At 39.8% G+C, this 19,244-nt stretch overlaps 2 protein-coding genes across 6 annotated transcripts; one reads left to right on the top strand and one right to left on the bottom strand.

Annotated features, from left to right (window-relative positions):
* Window positions 1-228: 228 nt before the first annotated feature.
* On the bottom strand, window positions 229-7,269 carry coq10b (coenzyme Q10B). The gene is made up of 5 exons (XM_084122321.1): window positions 7,111-7,269; window positions 4,774-4,926; window positions 3,048-3,240; window positions 2,805-2,906; window positions 229-1,749 (listed from the first exon to the last, which is right to left on the bottom strand). The coding sequence occupies exons 1-5, from the start codon at window positions 7,209-7,211 to the stop codon at window positions 1,582-1,584; spliced, it is 717 nt and encodes a 238-aa protein (XP_083978447.1). The 5' UTR covers window positions 7,212-7,269; the 3' UTR covers window positions 229-1,581.
* Window positions 7,270-8,573: 1,304 nt separating this feature from the next.
* On the top strand, window positions 8,574-18,792 carry sf3b1 (splicing factor 3b, subunit 1). 5 transcript variants are annotated; one of them, XM_084121815.1, is made up of 25 exons: window positions 8,574-8,672; window positions 9,443-9,615; window positions 9,720-9,821; window positions 9,982-10,096; window positions 12,029-12,108; window positions 12,253-12,441; window positions 12,823-13,072; window positions 13,159-13,371; window positions 13,473-13,594; window positions 13,690-13,887; window positions 14,066-14,167; window positions 14,248-14,427; window positions 14,525-14,611; window positions 14,697-14,967; window positions 15,077-15,222; window positions 15,363-15,509; window positions 15,596-15,721; window positions 15,807-16,028; window positions 16,124-16,306; window positions 16,405-16,516; window positions 17,110-17,230; window positions 17,318-17,449; window positions 17,536-17,808; window positions 17,903-18,119; window positions 18,234-18,792. In XM_084121815.1, exons 1-25 carry the CDS (start codon window positions 8,645-8,647, stop codon window positions 18,390-18,392), a joined length of 3,948 nt encoding a protein of 1,315 aa, XP_083977941.1. In that variant the 5' UTR covers window positions 8,574-8,644; the 3' UTR covers window positions 18,393-18,792. The 5 variants fall into 5 exon arrangements, 4 of the variants coding, with proteins under 4 accessions (XP_083977941.1, XP_083977944.1, XP_083977943.1 ...); XM_084121816.1 differs by lacking the exons at window positions 8,574-8,672; window positions 9,443-9,615; window positions 9,720-9,821; window positions 9,982-10,096 and adding an exon at window positions 10,236-11,731; XR_014607454.1 differs by lacking the exons at window positions 12,823-13,072; window positions 13,159-13,371; window positions 13,473-13,594; ... (14 more) ...; window positions 17,903-18,119; window positions 18,234-18,792 and adding an exon at window positions 11,677-11,731 and having other exon boundaries at window positions 12,253-12,313.
* Window positions 18,793-19,244: the final 452 nt, after the last annotated feature.

Below are 19,244 nucleotides of genomic sequence, written 5' to 3'. Positions count from 1 at the left end.
TGCTGTGCGTTCTGCACATTTTCATGACACTAATATTCCATTCCAACACAGCCAGTGTGTTGTAATTAGATCTTAGAGCCGCCACTGACACTGGCCACTAGGGGTCATAAAATGGGTTTTTTGGAAGCCTTCTAATATTACCCCCTCACATGATCAACCTATTTTAAGTTTAGAAACTAGTCAGAACCAGATGTTGATAAACAAAACACAAACCACACCAGACAAGGCTAGGTTTTACATATAAAAATAGTTTATAAACCATGCAGGCAGGATATATATTCACCCACAACACACTCATTAAAACACCTCAATTAAAACAAACAAAAGAAGATATCCCAGAAATAAAGAAATGAAAAAAAAAAGAAAAGATTATTCTTTTGTTTTTTTTGTAGCTCAGTTGCGCACTAAAGTTTAGTCTGTGGTCTTACATCAGATATGTACACGTGGTTAACCCATAACCAAAATAAATATAGGATACACGGATTACACGCATACATGTATTTAAGATAAGGATAAATAATATGTAACTTTCTCTGTAAAAAAAAAGCAGTAATCATGAGGATGTGAGCAGGGTGTGGATTGGAATCTTTAAAGGTCGGTGGCGACGGATACCTCACTACAATCTGATGAGAGCTCTGGGAAAGATTCGGTACGCTCTCTGTTCCCAGAGTTTGGGCCCTTTTAAAAGCAGTGGATATCGTAGATGGGTGAGCAGTCTGTTAAAAACCACATACAAATATATTGCACACCTCTAGGAGAGAAAAGCAGTCTTTAGTATGGACACTTAAAATCATGAGATTTCACTTCCATCGGAGGAGTGAACTGGAGCGCCACTGCCAGTAATAAACTGCACAAATTTGTATAACGCAAGGCAGTGTTTTTTTTGTCAGCCTCTCAGCGTTTGTTTTTCAAGCCTTTAATTGTGCTGGTATGCAAGAATACAACAGACCTGAGTCCGGTATGCGGCCTTGATACCCTGATAGCGCTTTATGTGCATTTGCCTGCAGTAACTGTCAGTCTGCACGTGACGTATGCACTCAGGTTGAGTCTCCTCGTCCCTTTCTTGAAATCTTAAAGGATCACCTAAAAGCTTTTAAATAAATACATCACTCACCTGTCACATAAACTGTGTAACGTGAGGGACAATCTTTCCATAATGCACTTTCAAATACCTCAAAATAATGTCTTTTCGAAGAAACCCATGACCTTTGTCTACTGTGCCATTCATGAAGCCATTATGGTTTTTGGCAGCTGTTTTTAAAACCATGTCAAGGTCCTCATATAAAAAATACGGCTCCTGGTGCCATATTGACAGCGGGTTTTAAAAAAGTTTACATGGAGGTAGTGGGGCAGGGCACAGTGGGGACAATCAAGCCCCCCATAAAAAGATCCAGCCATGTTTTTTAGCATTAAATGTTTTAAATCAACCGTTTTGTTTGGACCAGGCACTGACGATATTCAGGCACACAGCTTTCCCGCTCTCCCGACTGTCTTTATAATACTCTAAATGTATGCGTTCAATAAAACCCCCAGTTCCCTGAACGACACCCCCTCCCCATCCGTCTGAAGATGTGGAATGAACTACGTGTGGTGGATCTCATGGAACATGAGTTCACGTGGGATCTGTGTCTCTGGGCCAAACTGATTGGCCGCCCGCCGCTCGAAGGCTGTCACCATCTGCTTCACGACCTCGTCGAAGAAAACGGTGGCCAATTGAGAATGCAGGAGCGAGCGGAACTCGAAGGAAATCTAGGAACAGAAAGAAGCAGCGAATCAAAGACAGTCCCACGTCGTCATTTATAAAGCTCACAAGTCGGGTTCCATAAGTTAAACCTTCTAAGAGAGACCTAACATAAGCTCTAAGTTTGTTAAATGATGGTACAAGCTTGTGTAAAAGTCAGTGTGATGACTTATAAACAAAATAATTACAAAAATGTTTAACAGTCAAACACCAGAAGCAATGAAACTGATTGGTGAATCTTGTTTCAGCGTTGCAGCAAAGCCACCATTATGAATATTTGTAGGATACCATTCTAAAGACAAACTGATTCATTTACATTTTTCGCAGTGCTTTATGGGATGAGTAGATGTTTCATTTCCACTTAATAGGAGCCAAGTACAATCTTTTTTCCCCACTGATTTTCAATTCCTGCTTTGAATCAAATGTTATCAAATGTTGTAATTCATAAATGTTATAACTCATCTCAGAGCTGGTTCAAGGTCCAGAACTTTTCTGAAATATAAGAGAAGGAGAATGGGACTCCTTGAGCAAGCTGAAATGTACTTGCTTGACACACAAGAACCAGTTCTGTTTACCATATTTGATAAGCTTCATGTATGTGTTGATCACAGTTTGTATGTGAAAAAAGGCTGAAAGTAAATATGTTCATCACATAAAGCAACAGTGTCTGAAGTGTTTTGGTTTAACAAACTTTCAATAGAAATTAAAAATACTGAAAATAACCTCATTTGTGTTTCAAAGATGAACAAAGATTTAAGGGCTTGGGATGACATGAGGGTGAATAAGTGATGACAAAACTTTCATTTCTTAAATATTCCTTTAAGTATGAGCAATGATAAAACAGCAGTCTTTGCAAAATCCCCTAAATATACTTCAGACTTAAGTATATTTAGTGTTTATGTAATCTTTAACATTAAGACTGCTAAAAAGGTTTAGTTATATTCTTCTGCTTCATCTGCATATGCTGAGTAAACTAAAAAGAACTTCAGTTTCAAAAACATTCAACAAAAAAAGTGCAGCTTAACCTGAGGACGATAAACCAGTTTGTGTTGGTAATACTCACAGCAAAGTCAAGGGTGCATGTACGGGGGTAGCCAGGAAGACCAGGACTGAAGCGCCACACCGTCTCAAGGCTATTGAAAAGTTTTCCATCAGAGCAAGATGCCTTAAGACCAGAAAAAGTTAGAAATGACTTGTAGCTCACACACTTGATTAACAAAGTCTGATAACACTGTATATGCCACTAAATCACTGCCATCAATTCATACAATAGATCTATATTTAAGAAAAATGAAGATGTACATACCTTCACCAAATGAGGGCGGACTGTAGTAATGAGAGAGGTGTAGTTTTCTACCACAGGAGGGAAGCCCACAGTCAGCTTGGCCTTGCAAAATCCCGTGCGGCGGAATACAACGTCTGAACGCTTGCACCAGGGCACGAACAGCAGGTAGTCTTCTACCTTGGCCACAACTTCATACATTTCCTGCATTGAGTACCTACATGCCATAGAAAAGACAGTTAGCCAAAATAATACAATAATGCTCTGTGTAAATTATACCAATTGTAATTTGGGGGGAGGGGAGGTCTTTCTACGTAATTTGGCAGACACTTTAACTCAAAGTGACTTACAGTACACCGAATACAGTGGAGTAATCCAGGGTTAAGTGCTCAAGGTCACAATGGTGATAGCTCATATAAACTGTCTGATTACCCGCCCTGAGCTCCTTTAGCCATTACGTCACACCACAGAATCTACAGTTATAGTCTGAAGAGTGCGATGACCTTTCCTATAAATCTAACAATATCGGCATGGCAGCTCATAACCTCACTGCAAAGGAGATTGGATGATTTAAATATAACTCATCACCATATAGGTGTGACCCAAACAAAAGGTTGTTGCTAAAGACGAAGATGGATTTAGTGCCGTCACTGAAACATGTTTCTGATGGTCGATTCAGACAACCAATCAGATATGAAGGCACATATCAGTGTGGGATTGAGTCATGCTGAACGTCACTGCAGAATGGAATCAAGACAGAAGAAAGGTCAAACACTGTTTGTTTACAGTCACTTTTTTGTACACAGGGTCCATCAGAGGTAGAAGTGGTGTCATCTTAGGTTTGAAGGTCTCATTTTGGAGCATTTTAAGACCTTCAAGTTAAAGATGAAAGATAAAATAAAATGTTCAGAGAAATAACTCAAGTCCCACACCATTTGCTTTTAAGACACAATCCGACCAATATGATTCTTTTTAAAACGCGCTTACTACACAGGCGCTCAGTTTTGTTCCTGGATATTCACGTAATCATTTAGCACATGCTTTTATCCAAAGCTACTAATGGTACATTTATTACATGGACTTGCCCTGAAGTAATGTATGGTTCAATGGAAGGGTACAATGGTGATTCTCATGGCTCACTGCTTACAGCCTTCTGGATACCAATAGTATGTCTCAGGAGAACCACCTTCCTGTAGAATCTAGTCTGAATCTAGACTGGTCATAAAAAGGTAGATTGGTCTAATCTGAATCTGAAATGTAAGTCTGAGGGGGGCTTGTGAGCTAGGTGTCTCTTTTCAAGTGTAAGTAACACTGAAGTGAATTGTTTAGGTTACTGTTAGTATGTCATAGGTCAAAGAGCACATGGGTCAAAGGAGGATGCCAACATGGCAGATGTAGTGTGTCCTGTCCTGTGTCATAGGCTGCAGACAAGTTCTTCTTCGAATTAAGTATGTGTTCATGTGCTGCATTAGTGCTGGGGCTCTATTCTGCAGGACAGCTGATCCTCTGCTCTAAAATGTCAGGCATCGGTTGTCAGAAGCGGTTCCTAAGTAACTTGTGATGACGTGAGATAACCAGAACAGATCCATACTCCAATAACCCCAGATACCTAGAAAGCTGACACAATAAATATTCCCATGCCCTGTTACATAAACAATATTTGCAGGGACACTGGGGCTAACGTAATCATGGACCTCAATAAAAAATAGCAACAGATCATGCACCATATCACACTTGATTGGGAACATACCCAATAATACGTCTCTCAGAGTACTCCTTCCTCTTGTTGAAGGACTCTGAGAAGTTGAAGAAGCTCCTGGCAGGAGCCACCACAGTACGACCTGACACAGCCCTGAAGAGGGGAGGCACTCTGGTCATCAGAATTCCACATGAAGACAGATATCTGTTGACAAAACAGGGTGAAAGTGTGTCATTCAGCAAAAGCATACTCAGTACCTATACATAGACTTTGTTAGTGTGATAATTTAGGGACTATCTGTTTGTTGAATGTGTCAAGATAGCAGACGACTCCTGAGTCAGATAAGAGTGGAGAGAACGTATGAACAACATAGATAGCTGTTTGCAATTAACAAGATTTGGACTCTCAATCAAGAATTAAGAATAGTGAAAACAGTTGCTCGTTATCTTTAATCAAATCACAATAATATGCGAAATCCCAATAACTACTCTAAAATTGAGTTGTCCTTGTGGGCCGCACACATACATACAGCACAACCAATGTAGTCCAATTCATAAACGACTCTTTGAAGCCAGCTCTTTTAAAAAAATCATTTCAAGATTCACAAACTTATGAGCTACCAGGCTGACGAATCCTTAATTGAATAAACACACTGAAACACTTTCAGTGATGTCCATCTCAGCATTACTAATTTACTTGTGGTATCCCTAACAAACAACTGAATAATTGTTAACAAATTATATTATAATTATGGACTCTTTATTGTTACTTTTGTAACTAAAATGTACAAAAAAAAATTGGCAAACAGCTGTCAACAACCTTTCCAAAAGTATGTGTAGCCTAGATGTGGTTGCACAGAGTTTATGTACAATTCTCTATCATGACTTATTTGTGCAAATTGTATATGCAATTGTGTGTAAAAAATTAGCATTTAAGAGATCCCGGTATTGTTTTAATTGTTATGCACTGGCTAATTTAATTTACAGCTTCTGAAATGTTAATGAGGGGCTTAAAAATGCCAACTGTGATGCTACCAGCCTTGCAAATTAGACCACACAAGCAATCCACAATACAAGCTGCATAAAGCGGTTGTGTACTAGAAAAAAAGAAAAAAAAAGTGTACTTCTTGATTCAAACTGTTCATCATTAACTACAAAACCTTATGGAGTTGTGCATTCATGCCATGGGACTGGGAGCATGGTTAAAGGAAATATAAGGATATGCAAATCATGACATGTTAACCTGTCCTCTATTTGGCAAGACATAAATCACAAGAAATCACTGACCACTATAACCAAGTCAAGGGCAATAGTAACAACCCATTCCATTAAGATGTGTCCGATGTATGCCAGATCAATCACGTACACATATCTGAAACGCAAGGGGATGGGACTTTGCTCTAAAAAAGGCACAATATCTCCTCAATGGAGAGACCGGCACCCTAATTCATTCATGTCGACGCAAGTGCTGCCAAGAGCTGTCAAGAGCTGTCAAGCAATGCGTAACTGTGACAGCAGATATTGACAGAGCAGAAACTTCAGATGGCCTTATGCCAAGCAGTTATGGCACTAAGCTGCCCAGCAGGTGGTATGGGAACACTACGTCCCTGGCCAAAAGTGATAAACGTCACAGCTTGGCTTGTGATGTCACATAGTCTGCAGAATTCTGTAAACCTGCAAAGGTGTCTGGAACCATCATTGTTGAAATGAAATCATTGTTGCACTATATATTTGGTTACATGGTGGGTGCCAAAAGTTTGTTTGTTATTTCCCCAGTAAATGGGTGCCAAAAGTTTGTTTCCCCAATAAAAAAAGTGTTTGCATCTGATATGCTGCTATATTGTATAATAATTAAATCTTAACTAACACTAACTGTATGCAGCTGGTGACCAGATTCTTCAAAAATGAAACAAAAATCACACTTTTTGTTGTTTCCCCTTAAAAGCATTTGGCTGCATCTGAGCTTGAAGCTATATTAATAAAATAAATACACTCGAATAAACACCCGCTGCATGCAGTTGATAATCATTTATTCCAAAATGAGAAAAGCTCTTGTTAGATACACCTGGTCAATTACATAATATCTTAACCTTGCCACTGTCACTTATCTGGCAACCAGATATGTGACTCCCTCCCACCCTTCCTCCTAAAGTTAGTGTGGTTTTTTTACACATTTATTTGAGTACGTCAAATGCATTAATACATTGTTGGACAATAAATAAAGGTTTTATTAACACAAATGTCAAGTTGGCCTTAAATTGTATCCACTTGTAAGAGCGAAACTAACCGTCCAACTATCGTCAGCAGCTCGCGAGTTATTTCAGTAATCACTTCGATCTTCACATAACCGCACATAGGCCGTTCGAAACACTAAACCGTCGTTAATTACCTCACTCCATTCCTGCCCGGTGTTTCTCGACTGGTTGTGGAAGGTAAATTTCTGATACATTCCGCCACCGCTCTCCTCAAACACCGGGAGCCTCTCGCCATCTTCACTTCACCTCTTTTTCGCCTCCTCCCGTCGAGAAATCTTTTTTTCCCGTCTCGAAGACCAGCCTTCTCAGAGACCCTCCCTGGGATCTCATTGGCTGAAGCTGTTTTTCTTGACTTCGGATTGGTTGAGTGTTCCGTCCGTCACATAGTGAAACTACTGACGTCAGTATTTTAATTGTGCACAGGGTTTGCGTGCGCAGAATTGTCACGGGATGCAGGATTGGGTTGCCCAGACTGCGCGACCTACAGTGCATAGTTAGTAAAGGTTACAGCTAAATTTGTTTGAGGACACAATGTAAAATCACTAATAAGTTTTAAAAAGACGAATACGTTTAAACGAATACATTTGAGGAAAATGCCTTTAGTTTAAAATGCATAGGGGTGAATTCAGAGTGATTTGATTGGGACACTTTTTTGCCATTGAGATGACTTGGAAAAGTGTCCCAATCAACCTGTATTCACCCCTCATGTCTGTCCCGTATTATAGCTGTTATAAAAATACTACTGAACTACATTGACTTAGACTGCTTGTCATACATCAATGAAATTGATACAATATAAGTTAGCCCTGATCCAATTTGGAACACTTTTTCCAATGATGTATTTTCTAAAGTAGGTTATCTCTAAATTTCCCTTTAAGCTATCATATTTTGATAAGAAAATGGTCATTGACTGGCGGTTGATCTCTGAACTCACCTTTATTAATTTAGAATAACTAGAATATTTAAAAAAAAAAAATAATAATAATAATAATAAAAATATATATATATATATATATATATATATATTTCTTCCAGATCCAGACTAATGCCATTATTTGGTTTATATCAATTAATACTAAATTTTAATATTTGTTATATTATTTTCAAATGTATAGCATTTCAGTTACTCCACAAGATTGTCTATGGAAATGGACGCTATTCTTTATTCTACATAATGCTTTTTGAAAACTGTAATGGATTTCTGCCTCATTTGAAGGTTGTGTAACATATCAATTTGAAACAATATATGCATTTTATATAATCCTTTTGTTTAGAATAGGTTTCTAAAAGCTTTTTAGAACGGCTATTTTTAGAGATCAAAAGTTGCATGTCCTGATGACATTCCTCGGAATAAAGTGTGGTCTTTGCCACATAAATATTTCATCAATTAAGGTGTGTTATTATAAATAGCTATAATATATAATCTACAAGATTATATACAAGATATATAATCTATATCTTGGAGTCTAAAATGTACGCACAAAGAAATCTCCCAAAATCTACACTATGGCTACATTTATCAAGCAGAGCGGGGGGTGTTGTTGACATTTGCCAGCTGTGATGATGACGTCTAGTGCTCGTGCTCTGCGCATGCGCGTTCTTATGACCGCAGAGTCGGATGTGCAGTCAAAGGCCTTCCGGTACTGAGGCGCACACAACAGCTCGAAAATGGCGCAGATCGCCAAAACACACGACGGTAAATTTGTTCAATTTTTTCTTATGAATATATCGCATTTTGTTGTTCATACACATATATTGTATTTGGGTGCTATCTCTAGTCTTAAGAAGTGGAATTAGCGAGAATTAAGCCGAATTAGACCTGTGTGAGGCGGTGAATAGAATATGGCGTCTGATCGTTGATTTAAACCTGGCCGTGGCGCACATGAGAAATATCAACTAATCCTCCATCTGGAGATTTGTATTGTGGTTTATAACAGAGTTATTTCTAACATTCATTTACAGAAATGCGTATTACCTATTATGCTATTTGCCTATACTGTGTAAATGTTAAAACGTACTGGTTAAACACCGATGTACTGAAACCAAAATGGCGTTGCAAACAGTCAAACACAGAACAAAACTTGTCCCATTATCTAATTTCTACATAAAGGTTTTAATTGAGTGTGGTTATTTCTAGCACTTTGTAGAAATGAGTTGTAAGTTATTCATCGTCCAGTAATTTACGGCGGTTATGTAAAACGCATGTATCTTTATATTATGCAAAATGAACAACACAATATACATGTTTACTGTTATATTGTCTATATTAGAAGATTGCTAAGTGTGTATGCACGTACATCTCTCTCTCTCTCTATCTATCTATCTATCTATATATCTATCTATCTATATATATATATAAATATATCAAAGAAATTATGTCTCTCTTGATGGGTATATACAGTTGTAAGCAGTTTGTAGGTATTTTGGGGTTCTGATCTGGGGTTTTTTTTCTGTTTTTTTTCTTAGACATAGAGGCTCAGATCCTGGAAATCCAGGGGATGAAAGCCGCCCTGGCAGAGGGAGCTGACCAGGGTGTCGGGCTTGATTCCACTGGATATTATGACCAGGAGATCTACGGAGGCAGTGACAGCCGTTTTGCCGGATATGTGACTTCAATTGCTGCCAATGAGCAGGAAGAAGTAAGCGATGACAAAATGCTTTTAATAGTTTAAAAAAAAAAAACATGTCAGAATGTGTAAGTACTGCATGGTGGTGTTTCTGATCCCTACTATTTTTATTTCAGGATGATGATGAAGATTCTTCCACTAGTCTGCTTGGACAGAAGAAACCAGGATATCATGCACCGGTTGCAATACTCAATTCCATTCCTCAGTCAGATGAGCAGGTAATGGACAGATTTTCCATTTTCAAGTTCCAATATTCTTTTTGTTTAGTTTTGTGAAGTTTTCAATAAAATGTCACTATGTATTTCCCAAATGCATTTGTTGTAGGATATAGAAGAAAACTGTGATTATACAATATTCTCTGTTTTGCCCACCCTGCAGTATGATCCCTTTGCTGAACACAGACCACAGAAGATTTCGGACCGCGAGGACGAGTACAAGAAACGCAGACAAAAGATGATCATCTCACCAGAGCGCCACGACCCGTTTGCTGATGGTAAATTTCACACCATCGTTCTCCTCTGTTTAATTTATCTGTCCATGCCGATCAGTATTTACTCTGCCCATGAAGTTCCGGTCCAGACTGGTCTTTTTGCTGCTTAACCCTTCGAACACCACCCAACAGCTTGCTCCCTGGACTCAACTGACCTGTAAGACTGTCTCAGGAAGACACAGATCATTTAATGGAATGCATTGAGAATTAATTATGATGGATTAATGGTTATAAATGAGTTGGGCAGCAAAGGTTTTGGGGGACAGTTGGTTGGGTGGTGTCATCTGTCCCATCAAGGCATAGGTTGCAGGTAGGTGTGTTGTTCGAAGGGTTAATGTATTTTTTTGTGTGTGAAACAGGCAATATAATAGTCAGGCACCTCCAACAAAGACACTTTAAGTACAAGTAAAAGTTTATTATTACAAGAGGCTGCAGCATACTGTGGTTGTGCAGTTCCAGTTTTCTTTTCCGCTTTCTCTTGTCCCTTAATAATATATTCTAGATATTTTCCCAATGGCATGTTTGCTAGAAACCCCTGACGTGTCAAAGTCAGTTGTTTTTTTTTTGTAATGTTTTTTTTTCCAAACAAGAGTGGAACTCTAAATAAACTTGAGCCACCTGTGGAAAAACTTTAAAATTAATTGTTTACCGGTTGTAGTGTTAAAAAGCCAAACTGAACATCCAATGAAATGTTTTCCAGCTATTTTAGAATATTTAAACCTATGGCCTGTGGGTGCTCATACTGCTACAAATTAGCAAGCTACACACTCTCAAAACGGCAACATTCAGGATCAGATTATAGGAGGGAATTGATTCTGGATCATCTTGCATGTAGTCCCAGATAGAGGAAGCTTTACAAAACTGTTGTGTAAATATATTTCTATTTTATTATCATAAAATAGAGATATATCTATTGAAGAATCTGTGTACCAAGATTCCACAGGCCCATACTAACTGTCCTTAATTTCTCTCCTACAGCAGTACTGCTATGCCAGTCCTGTCTGCACTCTCTTAAGGGTGCAGCAACTCGTCCTGTGTAGGTTATGGTCAACAAAAAGAAGCGTGTTTATCAGATAAATCAAGACCATAGTTGGTAGTTTTGCTTTGGTGTGAGGCCAGAGGGCCTTTAAGGGGAATCCACCATGGTTTCAAAAAACCTTTTCTTTTTTTTTTTACTTTTATGAAGTTATGTCATTTTTAAAGCCTCATCAAGGACAATTTTCTCAACTTCATGTCCTCCCTTCTCATTTCAACTTTTTTAAAAACCAATTCATCATAGCTTTATTTTTTTTAAATGAAACCAGATGCACAATTATGCACAAGTGTGCATTTTAAATCCTTAATTTGTTTCTGATTTATTTTTTAAAGATTTGATTAGAATTCCCCAAAGTGTTCAGTGTCTCTGGCTGCAACACGTATAGTAAAATAAATTATTTTAGAAGTCGGTTTTGGAATACTACAAGGTTTTTTTCCCTTTTTTGTTTATAAATGAGTGACAAGAACAGAACAGGTGGTATGCAATTGTGTGTGTGAGTTCAAACCCTTTTCCAAAGTGTTACTAATGGTAAAGAGAAATTTTCTAGGCTTCTTTTCTGCCGGTTGAAGTCTGACTGCAGAGGGACCCTTGGCACTGAAAGTGTACGTATTCTGGAGAGCGCAGCCCAGGACCCTGCATCAGTGATGGCTATATCCTCTCCTTATCTCCTCTTAAAAGCAACAGAAACCTCTTTGTACCTGCCTGTTCTTAATGTATGACTGTAAAGAGTGCTTAGCTTTTATTGTCTAGGGTTGTTTTGTGTTATGAGAGGACAGTAATTTAAACATTAAGGCCATCTATTCAGGGACAGTTGACTGTAGTGCTTTGTGTGTGAAAACACTGGTTTTGAGACTCACTTGACTGACGGTCTCGCATCTTGTTGGTGCTCTTTCGCATAGGGGGCAAAACACCGGACCCCAAGATGCAGGTCAGGACGTACATGGATGTTATGAAGGAGCAGCATCTGTCCAAAGAAGAGGTGAGTGTTTCTCTACGTCCGTGTGCTTGTCTTCTAGTGAAACGTTGGTTTATAAGATGTTGCAGATTGAAAAAATTCATAAGAACCTTGAGTTAAATTAAGACATTTTCCTTTGACTAAAACCTTTCATGTTATTTTCTCCAGAGAGAGATCAGGCTGCAGATGGTAGAGAAAGCAAAATCTGGAGAGCTGAAAGCAGTGAACGGCTCTGCTGCTGCTCAGGCTGCTGTGGCCAAACGCAAACGTCGCTGGGACCAGACAGCCGACCAAACCCCCAGCAACTCCACGCCCAAAAAAGTGTCCAGTTGGGACCAGGCAGATGGGTCTTCTGATGTGAGTCTGTTATCTCTAACAATATCAGGGCTGCAACGTATTGCAATCAGTCTGTAAAACATATGCTTACGAGTTTGTTTAAAGCACATAATATAAAGCATTCTCATATTTTGGTAACTTGGTTCATGCACTTTTCCCACAGCACTGTTTCCTTCACTGTATTTCAGATGCGTTGTGTACATACAAATGCATTATTCACTACTGTAATATGATGTGACTGGTGGATTTTTTTTTTTTTTTGTGCCCATTAAATTTGTAATTTTGTTTTTGTTTTTCATTATCGATTTATGGGTTTTATCAATTATTGTTGCAGCCTAAACAACATTATCACAAGGCCACTTACCCAGGAATATTGCTAATCATGATCTTCTCTGTACCCAGACACCCGGACATACACCGGGACACACGCCTTCCAACAGTCGTTGGGATGAGACACCTGGCCGTGCCAAAGGTAGCGAGACCCCTGGAGCCACCCCGAGCACCCGTATGTGGGAGCCCACACCGAGTCACACCCCAGCCGGAGCTGCTACACCTGGTCGAGACACTCCCGGACATGCTACTCCTGGACATGGAGGCGCCTCTTCTAGCGTGCGCAAGAACCGCTGGGATGAGACACCAAAGACAGAGAGAGGTCTTTTATTTTGTCCATTTTGTTTGTATTTTATAATAGTAGACGTAGAGCAGAGTGATTTTAAGTTGTTTTATTCTGTGTTTCAGAGACACCTGGTCATGGCAGTGGCTGGGCTGAGACTCCACGTACAGATAGAGGAGATGAGTCAGTAGGTGAGACGCCCACCCCGGGTGCAAGCAAGAGGAAGTCAAGATGGGATGAAACACCAGCCAGTCAGATGGGCTCTTCAACTCCTCTGCTTACCCCTGGAAAAACCCCTCTGGGAACACCTGCCATGAATATGGCCACGCCCACTCCAGGTACTGGACAAATGCTGTTGTTTATTTCTATTGTTGTTGAATGTAATGATGATTTCTGCACCAATTTGTGGATGTTGCTGTAAAGTTTTCTATGTTTGCAGGTCACCTGATGAGCATGACCCCAGAACAGCTGCAGGCTTGGCGCTGGGAGCGAGAGATTGATGAGAGGAACCGCCCATTGACTGATGATGAACTTGATGCCATGTTTCCAGAAGGATACAAAGTATGTAATTATATTAACATATACAGGAAACTTTTTGTTTCTGTCTAAAAATGAATTTATTGACATTCCTGATTTTCATTTGCCAATTCTTCCAGGTACTGCCCCCACCAGCAGGCTATGTGCCCATCCGCACCCCTGCACGCAAGTTAGCTGCCACTCCCACCCCCATCGGAGGAATGACTGGCTTCCACATGCAAACAGAGGACAGATCTATGAAACAAGTCAATGACCAGCCCTCTGGAAACCTGCCTTTCCTCAAGCCAGATGACATCCAGTACTTTGACAAACTGCTGGTGAGTCACGTGTGCACCAGGGATATCTCCTGTACAATATTGGGATACTTTTAAAAAAGTCGTATTGTTTTTATTATTAATTTAGTTTAGTATTAAAGTAAAAAATAATAGTAATAAAATAAAAAATTAAATGATATTTGGTACTTTTTTTGACTGATTATCCCATCTCTGTTTGCAGGTTGAAGTTGATGAGTCCACCCTCAGTCCAGAAGAACAGAAGGAGCGCAAGATCATGAAGCTGCTTCTGAAGATCAAGAATGGAACACCTCCCATGAGAAAGGTTAGTATCCTTTCTCAAACTTGGTGGACTGTAACATGTAATTTTTCAAATATGATCTCTAACCAGCACTCTCATTTCAGGCTGCTCTTCGTCAAATCACAGATAAGGCCAGAGAGTTTGGTGCAGGACCCCTATTTAACCAGATCCTGCCACTGCTGATGTCTCCTACACTGGAGGACCAAGAGCGTCATCTGTTGGTGAAAGTCATCGATCGTATTCTCTACAAACTTGACGACTTGGTTCGACCATATGTCCACAAGGTAAGTCTGAGTTACCTGTAAGCATCAATTTTAAAATATGAGAGGATAAATGTATTCCTTTTTATTTCTTTTCTAACGTACCTGGATGTTCTTGCAGATTCTTGTGGTGATTGAGCCTTTGCTGATTGATGAAGATTACTATGCTAGAGTAGAGGGTAGAGAGATCATCTCCAACTTGGCAAAGGTAAGATGGTTGACTTCAAATAGCAAATATCATCTCTGGTTGATTAACAGATCTTGATTTAATCAAATCTACATTTCTTTCACAGGCTGCCGGTCTGGCCACCATGATCTCCACCATGAGGCCTGACATTGACAACATGGACGAGTATGTGAGAAATACGACAGCTCGTGCTTTTGCCGTCGTGGCGTCTGCCCTGGGCATTCCATCTCTCCTGCCTTTCCTCAAGGCTGTTTGCAAGAGCAAGAAATCCTGGCAGGCTCGTCACACAGGCATCAAGATCGTACAGCAGATTGCTATTCTCATGGGCTGTGCTATCCTGCCCCATCTCCGCAGCTTGGTGGAGATTATCGAGCATGGTTAGTATGGCCTTGTGGTGAAGTCTGTCCGACTCATCTGTACGTGGGTGTACCAAAATTCTTTAACATTGTCTGCTATAGGCCAATCTCAATCCGTTGTTTCCCTCAGGTCTTGTTGATGAGCAGCAGAAAGTGCGAACCATCAGTGCTCTGGCTATCGCTGCCCTGGCTGAAGCTGCTACGCCGTACGGTATCGAGTCCTTTGATTCTGTGCTGAAACCTCTTTGGAAAGGTATCAGGCAACACAGAGGCAAGGTGAGCGTGTATTTTGATCAATGGTAAATTTAAGTAATTGTGATTTTTATTTGTACCGTAAGTTTGCTTTCAAACTTAGTTTTTGGGTTGAAAGGATTATTTTTAGTAGATGTTTTTAACACTATTATTTGTCTTCTCAGGGTCTTGCTGCCTTCTTGAAAGCTATTGGATACTTGATTCCTCTTATGGATGCTGAATATGCCAACTATTACACCAGAGAAGTGATGCTTATCCTCATCCGAGAGTTCCAGTCTCCTGACGAGGAGATGAAGAAGATTGTCCTCAAGGTGCGTCAGGAAAAAAAGATTCAGAAGTATTAAAAACATGATCTTTCTGAACATTTTAGGCTAACCTTTTTTCTTATATATTGTAGGTGGTGAAGCAGTGCTGTGGCACTGATGGTGTGGAAGCCAATTACATTAAAACAGAGATCTTGCCCCCGTTCTTTAAACATTTCTGGCAGCACCGAATGGCGTTGGATAGGCGCAACTACAGACAGGTTTGTGAGATCAACACCTAATTAGGAGTAACTAACCATGATCAATACACATTTCACTTTATTTGTCTTTTTATCCACTTTACAGTTAGTGGACACTACAGTGGAGCTGGCCAATAAGGTAGGCGCAGCTGAGATTATCTCCCGTATCGTGGATGACTTGAAGGATGAAGCTGAGCAGTACAGAAAGATGGTGATGGAGACCATTGAGAAAATCATGGGCAACCTTGGTGCTGCTGACATCGATCATAAACTGGAGGAACAGCTTATTGACGGTATTCTGTACGCCTTTCAGGAACAGACCACTGAGGTGAGTTTCAGACTTTGCTGCAGTTAAACAATCCTGCTCCGTTAATCTTCTAATTTATATAGTTAAAATACTTATAATTTTGCCTATATCTCCAGGACTCTGTGATGCTGAATGGCTTTGGTACGGTGGTGAATGCTCTGGGTAAGAGAGTTAAACCATACTTGCCTCAGATCTGCGGTACAGTGCTGTGGCGTCTCAACAACAAATCCGCCAAAGTCCGTCAACAGGCTGCTGACCTAATTTCTCGCACAGCGGTGGTCATGAAGACATGCCAAGAGGTGAGGGAAGCCCTCATGTTCATTTATACTTGTACTGGTTAAATGAAACTACTTATCGTGCTTAATAATATATATCCTGCTCTGACATTTCCCTTTAGGAAAAGCTCATGGGCCATTTGGGTGTGGTGTTGTATGAGTATTTGGGAGAAGAATACCCAGAAGTGCTGGGTAGCATTCTTGGAGCCCTTAAAGCTATCGTCAATGTCATTGGTGAGTGTCAGCAAAAGCACTTTATGAGTTGTACTTGCTAGCAGTTATGCGTTAATCCAAATGATTAAACTTTGATCACAATGTTTGTTTTTAGTGATGTGCACAATTTTCATCCAGAGCAGCAAAAATCACAAATCATTTTGAGTGGCCGACCCAAAGATTGTAATGATTAATTAGTGCACTTTCTGATGGTGCTTTTTGAATTTCAGTATTTATTTTGTGCACAATGTGGATAAGCTACAACAGTTAAACATGTCAGCATTGTGGATGCACTTCACCGTGACTGTAGCATTATTTAAAATGTGTTCAACTGAAATATCGAGAGGCATCTTGTCACAGAGGAACTTTACTCTGATTGGTTTAATTTATTAACTGAAAACACAATATCCTGAACAGCATACCAAGTTCAGTTACCCAAATGTCTAAAACAAATTAGTATGGTTTTTGGCTAAATGGAAACTTCAATTCAGATTTGGTTAGTTATTTTGGTGCATCACATTTTGTTTTAATCAATGTTTAATAAATTTGAATATTGTTTCTACTGCTTTGTGTTCTTTTGACTTTGAATAAATGTTTAAATGTCTTGTTCTCAGGTATGCACAAGATGACACCACCTATCAAAGACCTGCTTCCACGTTTGACTCCCATCTTGAAGAACAGACATGAGAAGGTGCAGGAGAACTGCATTGATCTAGTGGGTAGAATCGCTGACAGGTCAGTCCTATAGGTCTTCACAGAATTTAAGCCGTTAACTTTTGAAAAAATGTCAATGCCCTCCTAAATGCATCTTATCCATTCCAGGGGTGCGGAGTACGTGTCTGCCAGGGAATGGATGCGTATCTGTTTTGAATTGTTGGAGTTGTTGAAAGCCCACAAGAAGGCCATCCGTAGAGCTACTGTCAACACTTTCGGCTACATCGCCAAGGCCATTGGGTAAAATCCTTCTCTGATAATGCAGAATCTGTCATTACATGGATGAAAATGTCGGATTTTAATTTGTCCTGTTCTTAATTCTCTAGTCCTCATGATGTGCTGGCCACGCTGCTCAACAATCTGAAGGTGCAGGAGCGTCAGAACCGTGTGTGCACAACGGTAGCCATTGCTATCGTGGCTGAGACGTGTTCGCCATTCACCGTGCTTCCTGCATTGATGAATGAGTACCGTGTTCCTGAGCTTAATGTTCAGAACGGTGTCCTAAAGTCTCTGTCTTTCCTGTTTGAGTACATTGGTGAAATGGGCAAAGATTATATCTATGCTGTCACACCTCTGTTGGAGGATGCTCTGATGGATAGGTAAGGAAGTAGATTATTTCTTTTCACAAGACAGTTGCATGCAGATTGTTCTCAATAGTACTCTAACCTCCTGTATTTCTGCTCTCGGTCGCAGGGATCTCGTACACCGGCAAACAGCCAGTGCTGTGGTGCAGCATATGTCTCTGGGAGTTTATGGCTTTGGCTGTGAAGATTCTCTCAATCATTTGCTCAACTATGTTTGGCCCAATGTCTTTGAAACGTCTCCTCATGTGATCCAAGCTGTAATGGGGGCCCTCGAGGGTCTGCGGGTGGCGATTGGACCCTGCCGCATGCTGCAGTATTGCTTACAGGTACGTTTCACTTCCAACATGGAATCTGCACATTTGTTTGGTATTTATGTAATAGTTTTTCCATTGAGTTATGAAGACTCGTCTAATGGCGCAATGGTTTTTCTCCCTCAATAGGGTTTGTTTCATCCTGCTCGTAAAGTGCGTGACGTATACTGGAAGATCTACAACTCCATCTATATCGGCTCCCAGGACGCACTGATCGCACATTATCCTCTCGTCTTCAACGATGAGAAGAACTCGTTCGTTCGCTATGAGCTGGATTACTTCCTGTGAATATGTCTACCCTTACATGTGCACTCTCTCTCCTCCTATATCTGTCCATTTCATGGTTTATAGGACTTGGTCCATTTTTTTATGTTCTCTGGTAGATTGAAACCAGTACCACAGATTCTGTGGTCTAAAATTTATTTCTTATTAAAGAACAGAAAAATGTCGAAAAAAAGAATGTCAAACGTGTCGCTTTTAGATCTTTGGATTAGACGTTTCTGTTTTTATGACGTGGCACCAAGCACAGTGAAATTAAAGGTAGTAGCAGAGTTTCTGAGGAATGTGATTCATGTCTTTTAACTTGAGACTTGTGCTGGTCTGTCAAGTTCACTCTTGCTCAGTCACATCTGTTCTTATTATAATGTTGCTTAGTTTGGCTGAATAAACGTTTGTGTATTAAAAGTGATTGAGCTCCTCTGTGATGTTTTTAATGGGTTAGCGCAACCAAATTAAATCCTGATTTGATTTGTTTTTTGTTTAAAATTCTTTCAAATGTTGTCTGAACTAAGTTTCATCACTTGCAAGATTTCAGCTGGGAAAGTCAATACTAACATTTGAATTTGAAAATCAAATCAGATTGGACTGCAGTGTGAACAAAGACCTTTGATCAAGGAATATTTCTAGCTTTTACCTGTAGTTAAATGCTTATCGCAAGACATTTTAAACCTAAATCATGTTTTATAAAAGCTTACCATATATTTATTTTTATTTTCCCATTTCCTTGTGGAAGGATCTTGGTTAAATGCATCAATTATATGAGGTTTTGTTTGATTATTTCCCACATTCTAACTTAGACATAACAGCAGACATGGAGAGAAGAGATTGTCATTTGTGGTTCTGCACAAACATGAGGGTCCT

The sequence above is a fragment of the Abramis brama genome (assembly GCF_963993115.1).
Source record: "Abramis brama genome assembly, chromosome: 8".
NCBI lineage: Eukaryota > Metazoa > Chordata > Actinopteri > Cypriniformes > Leuciscidae > Abramis > Abramis brama.
Note: the sequence above shows the minus strand (reverse complement) of the source record. Positions and strands in the feature narration are given on the sequence as shown.